Genomic DNA, 6,085 nt, shown 5'->3' on the forward strand with positions numbered 1-6,085 from the left:
AAACAATCAGTTTGTGTTAATTATGGATTTATTGATTGCACCAGGTCCTTAGCATAGTTTGAGGGACTCTGCAGCATAAGTATTGTGTCCATTTCCATTCAATAAAAATTAATTTGACTTTTATCATAATAAGTTTTGTATAAATAGTGGTATCTGAAATTGCAATGCAAGGGATATGGTAAATTGCAAGTGAAAACTAATTCTGAAATTTCACAAAATTTGTTGAAATGTATATATTTATTTTTCAAAGTGCTGAAGATTTTTTTTTAACATGAATTTGGCAGCTGGCAAGAAATAAATGTGTTTCTTCTTGTGAATTATTTTCTGTGATAATTATGTCATATACGGTTTAGTCAAATCAACAGAGTTCTTCTGTGGCATGATCCATAGATGTTTAATGGGGAACCAGAATTTATGGAGATATTTAGATAGTTTTAGGTTGTGTATTGACTATGCAAACATATATATTGCACGCTAATATAATTAGATGTTAAATATTATCCATTCTCCTCTTCTACTGCTGTATAAATATATAAAATTAGATAATTACTAAACACAGGCTGTCTTTCATTTTAATAGAAGCAAATACTAAAACTATACCACATAATCTATATTATTAATCACATCATTTAAATATAAAATTTAAACCTTTAAAAATATTTTTTTCCTAAAGATTAATCTTGCAGTTTCTCCAATATGTTTGCAAATTTGTGTTAACCAAAACACATTTTTCAATGTGGTATATTTTTATACAGAAACAACATAATTGGACATAAGAAAATAAAAAAAAAATTAAAGTTCCAAAAAAACAAAAAGTAACTTTTTTTTCAGAGTTTATTAATACCATTATTTAAAATATTACAAATAAAACCAATTACATGTCCATGCATTTATAATGCAATCTAAAAAAAAGTCCCAGCGAAAAGTTTTCCATTTCAATGTGAAATATTCAAATTATTTCAACATTACGAGAAATACAGTCTGCAATAACTGCAAACTATCACTGTAAGGTTGTCAGTAGTCATAACATTTAGCAATGTTTTGCTTTATTAGCAGAAAATACACAGGCTAGCAACAGTTCAGTTTCACTCAAACAATTTATTCAATAAGCGAGTTTCTGGCTAACTCATTATCAAAGAAGAAAAAAAAATTGGACTCTCACTGTTAGCTATACCTGAACTGCAATCAATGCAAATTTTACATGCTCCATTAAATTAAATGTCATTCAACATTTATGAAATATCATTTGCTTAGTTACAGATTATACCTATCTAAATGCATATTCAAGCAAAAAAACTATATCTTCGAAGTGCCATTTGTCTGATATTCACTTCAAGAAAAAAAAAAAAAAAAATCTGCAACAAGAACTCATATTATTTTTTATTTTTATTTTTTTGTGACAGCAAAACTCGAGGGCAATTCTATATATTTTCAAATATTTACTGTAAATAATGTACAAGAAAAAAATATTATACAAATTGTCTCAAGGACTGTAATTCTTTAACTTCATATTAGAGGAACACCCCTCAAGTGTATTTTCATCCAGTTAATATGAATTTAGCCAACACAATTTTCAAAATGAATTAAGCTGAATATGTGCTAAGTTTTCCTTAAAAATTTGAACTTATGTATTAAATATATGAATGAATTAAATAGCTGTAGCAAAATTCTGTAATATAAAAAAAACTTGGGTAGAATTTAACAGTGGTTAAAGGGAAACAAATAAGTACATCAAATGCCAATACTCTGCTACCACTTTCAAAACGGTTTCTGTTTAGATAATGATAAAGTGAGTGCATCTTTTTAGCTCACTAGACTTTGAAATGTAAATCTTTTAAATGCCCTAATATAACTAAAGCCATCAAAAGCCATAATAATAGCGCTACAAATAACAACTTTTACATTTGTAAATTGAAAACAGCAAATACATGTAGATATTTTAAAGACTTGTAGATTGATTGCTGGGGTAACTGTTAAGTCATTGAATTGTTAATAGACAGTGACAGAATGCAAATGAATAGATCCAGCAAGTAGATTTCAAGTGGTCCTTAAAGAGAGTAAAGAAGCAGTCTATTATACAGAGTAGGTATAATTTATCAACGAACATCAAGGCAGTAAATAGATTAAATTAAAGTGTGAAATAAGAAATGATGGTTTTGGTATTAGAATTACGAGTTGGGTCTTAAACAATTTAGCTAAACTGAAAAAACCTTAGGGTGAATTCTTTATGGGTTTTATGGTATCAGTAACTTCTGTTTCACTAATTGCAGGAAAGGAAACTCAGGAAACTATTTCATTTGATTTTTTTTTTCAAGTTAAAAGTTAAACATGTTGCACCACAAAGTGAAATGATGTATATTACCAGACCCAATAGAAAAATATGAAGTTATTAAGAACAACTAGGCCAGAGTTCTCATGCCATTTAAATTACACCAAATGCAGGTGTCTTTAACCCCTTGTCTGCCAGAGAAGGGTGTAACGCATTGCCGGGCAATCCGTTGCAGCCCTCTCAGCCACAAAGGGTTAACTACATCCACGTACACTCCAAGCAAACTTGAATTGAAACTGTAAGATTCCAAACTTTAATACAATCCCTTGTTGTTGTGATGCTGTGGGTGTCATAGGCAGGAAGAGCTCAAACTTTGAGTGTCCAAGAGAACAATAAGCTCTGCTCACATGTCCTTGTCCTTTACAGAGTGAGTCAGGAGCTTGTTAAGAGGGGTCATAGACTCTAAGGTTGGGGTATAAGGGGGTCACTCCAGTCCATTCCTGTCTTGAGGGTGCAGAAGCTCCGGGGAGTGACAAGGCGGACTGGTAGAGGGACTGTGCTCGCTATCTGTGTCGCTGCCTTTCTTGCCCCCGCTGCCAGCCCCTGCAGCCCCTTTGCCACCTGCCCCTCCGCCAGCCCCGGCACTGTGAGTCTTGACGTGCTTGCTGAGGTGGTCACTGCGCATAAAGCGCTTGTTGCACACGGGGCAGGCGAAGCGCTTCTCCCCGGTGTGGGTGCGCAGGTGCCGCTGGAGCTCGTCAGAGCGAGTGAACCTCTTGCCGCAGAAGAGCCAGTTGCAGACGAAGGGCCGCTCCCCGGTGTGCCAGCGCAGGTGAGCCTTGAGGTGCGAGGTCTTGCCGTACACCTTACCGCAGCCAGGGATGTGGCAGCTGTGCAGCCCCTTCCTCCTTAGGCTGGCACCGGCCGGTCCGAGCCTCTCTGCCTCCTGGCAGTTGGGACAATCACAGGTGGCCCTGCCTGAGTATCTTCTGGCCGAGGAGCGTGGAGAACCTCCCAGGGGTCCAGAAGGAGCCAGCATGGATCCCGCTGAGAGTGGTGAAGAGGATGGGTCTGGGTAAGATCCATGACCAAGCACAGGCTTAAATCCGTCCATAATATGTTGCCCGGCTGGGCTGAGCAGGTGACCCCCTCCTCCATTTCCACTTCCACCTCCTCCGCCTCCTCCACCACCGGCTCCTCCGCCTCCCCCTGCGCTGAAATGTCCCAAACCTGCCGCTGTGTAATCTGTGCCGTATCCGCCAAGTGGAGAGTGCAGGGAGCCTTGAAGTGCTCCGGGATGTAGACTGGCCCCAGCCCCGGGGCTTTGGACATCGATCCAGCCAGCACCAACTTCCCACCAGCTGGAGGCTCCTCCAGCAGCCGCAGCGCTCACGTCCCCTGGGTGAGAGGGTTTGAACCAGGATTCATAGGGGTGCGCCATGCCCACTCGGGGGTAGATGCCCTGTAATGAGTCCACTGAGGCGTGTACCTTAGACAGGAACACCGGTTGGTGGTGTGAGGCGGCCGCTGCCGCTGCTGCTGCTGCCGCTGCTGCTGCCGCCGCCTCCTGGGATCCACCGCTGACCGGGAACACCGAGTACTCGTTAGCAAATGGGGAGGCCGCTGACATGGAGCCGCTGCTCCCTCCTCCTCCACCGCCTCCCCCTCCACCCCCTCCAGAGGAGGTCAAGGAGAAGGCGCTGGAGCCTGGGGACCCCCCGCAACTGAAACTGTCCGATACCAGAGCGGCAGCAGCGGCGGCGGCAGCAGCAGCGGCAGCAGCAGCAGCAGAAGAGGACGAGGAGCCAGATCCGCCACGGGAGGAACCTCCGAAGCCTGAAAGGGCACCAGAGCCCAAGGTGCAGCTCCCAGAAGTAGATCTCTTCCAAGGGTGGAAACCTTTCCCGAATGTGCCAGAGCTGTCAGACAAGGAGGAGGGGGACGGGCTGGGGCTACCGATCTTATTGCAGGTGGCGGCTAACATGGCCAGAGGAGTGGATCCCAGCCTGGGCTCTTCCTGCAGGAGAGAAGAAGAGAGATACATTAAGCATTTCCTTATAGCCCAATAGCACTTTACACTCATTCTGAACCTTCCCACTTTATACAGAAAGAAGGTTGTTTAGCTGAATACAGTAATATATTTCTCAGACAGCAGAAACTTTACTCCTTTATATTTACACCAACTCAATACAACACATTGTGTGTAATAAACTTAATAGTACCTAAAAGTACCAGTATATAAAAGCCGGCCCAGCTCCACATGATCGTTTATAATAGTATATTAATAGAAGTTTCATTTCAATTTATGAAACTATAGTAAATCAGAGAAAACATATTACATTTATTAAACGTGATTTATGGATTGTCCTACTATCTCTGTATTATACAATATTCTAAAACTGAAATAAACAGTGAATATCAATAACTTTCCAAAGCTACACATTTTAGATTCAATTCAATGCTGTTTTAAAAGAAACGCCATCGGTAGCCTTTGTTAATATACTTTGTATTGAGTGTGTTTACAATACGCAGTAAAGTTAAACATAGAAAAATAATAGACAAATAATCTAAAATAAAGTATTTCACTGGGTTCCCAATATTTTCTGGCATAAAATAATAGTATTAGTAAATAAAACCCTATCTAGTTCTTCTGGTAATACGTCCTAAAGTCTTAAAACTGTATTAACTTCAAACCCATAATGAGAATATATCTGTTTCCCTTTTTGCAACAGGAATATAGTTAAAAATGCAATCTTTAAAATGTATAATATTTGCAGGGATTAGCTGTAATAAAATCCCAAAGAAAATTTATATTTCGTTTTTTATTCAATTTAGATCACAAATAGTAGCAACAATAAATGCTAAAATCCTATAAAATAAAGATAATAGTTGAAATTTAGTTCAAATATAAGTTCAACGTACCTGCAAAAAAAGAGACTTCTGATTTGTTTGTTTTTTTAGAAAAAGGAGCCGATTTTAAAAACAAATTCACAGGAGAGCTTTTCTGCAATCCGTAAGGAGTCGCTTCTCCACAGGAACGTGTTGTAAAGGTTGTTGGTACAATCAAATGCCCTTAATACCTTATCCTGACTGAGAAGTGACTCTGCCCCTTCCCCTTTTTCTCTGTCTCTCTCCACTCCCTCGTACTACAGTAGTCAATAGGAGAATGATAGCCTCTGTCTTGACCAGGGCTATTTTAACCCCTCCAATAGGCAGTAAAAAAAAAAAAGGAAGAAGAAAAGAACTAATTAAACCAGCAAGAAAATCCTTAGACTCACCCCTAGAAGAGAAGTTGCCATCACAAAAGTGCCCTCCTCAGAGGATCTTTTTTATATTTATAAATCAGAGCAGTGTTTTTTTAGAGGTGTTCAATACAATGATCAGTTCCGCCCATTACTCCTCAATTGTAGCTCCTCTCTGGCTTTGAAGTACCGCTGAGCCACAGCCAGCCAATCATAAGCGCCCTTGGGCCTCCCAGACCCAGTTCTGCGTGAGGTCATCAGAACACTAAGCACAATCAGAGCCTCCCCTCCCATCCCTGGCAGAGGGGGCACTGGGAGCAGGAGGGAGGGGACCTACATACAATGACATTTCCCCAGCGTCTATACTACACTTCCCCCCTCTTTACTAGAACTGCTTACCAGATTGTTTCCTTGATCCCAGCTCATCATTTTGCTCCTGTCAGAAATTCATACTGACTTATAAATGTCAAAGTTTACTTTGTTGTCAATTTAAATGCCAGCCTGTGGTGCCAGTCCTGTTTAAATGAATACCAACTGCCAACCAAGCTGAAGTTTGCTGTTCTGGTCCATTCGA

At 40.3% G+C, this 6,085-nt stretch overlaps 1 protein-coding gene across 2 annotated transcripts; it reads right to left on the reverse strand.

Moving 5' to 3' along the window:
- Positions 1-1,078: 1,078 nt before the first annotated feature.
- SP8 (Sp8 transcription factor) lies at positions 1,079-5,609 on the reverse strand. 2 transcript variants are annotated; one of them, XM_053712998.1, is made up of 3 exons: positions 5,548-5,568; positions 3,473-4,286; positions 1,079-3,418 (listed from the first exon to the last, which is right to left on the reverse strand). In XM_053712998.1, exons 1-3 carry the CDS (start codon positions 5,566-5,568, stop codon positions 2,754-2,756), a joined length of 1,500 nt encoding a protein of 499 aa, XP_053568973.1. In that variant the 3' UTR covers positions 1,079-2,753. The 2 variants fall into 2 exon arrangements, with proteins under 2 accessions (XP_053568973.1, XP_053568972.1); XM_053712997.1 differs by having other exon boundaries at positions 1,079-4,286; positions 5,192-5,609.
- Between the last annotated feature and the right edge of the window lie 476 nt (positions 5,610-6,085).

The sequence above is a fragment of the Bombina bombina genome, chromosome 5 (genome assembly GCF_027579735.1).
Source record: "Bombina bombina isolate aBomBom1 chromosome 5, aBomBom1.pri, whole genome shotgun sequence".
Taxonomy (NCBI): domain Eukaryota; kingdom Metazoa; phylum Chordata; class Amphibia; order Anura; family Bombinatoridae; genus Bombina; species Bombina bombina.

Excerpts from the sequence above, each read along its gene's own strand:
- SP8 (XM_053712997.1), bottom strand. The coding sequence starts at position 4,253 with ATGTTAGCCGCCACCTGCAATAAGATCGGTAGCCCCAGCCCGTCCCCC.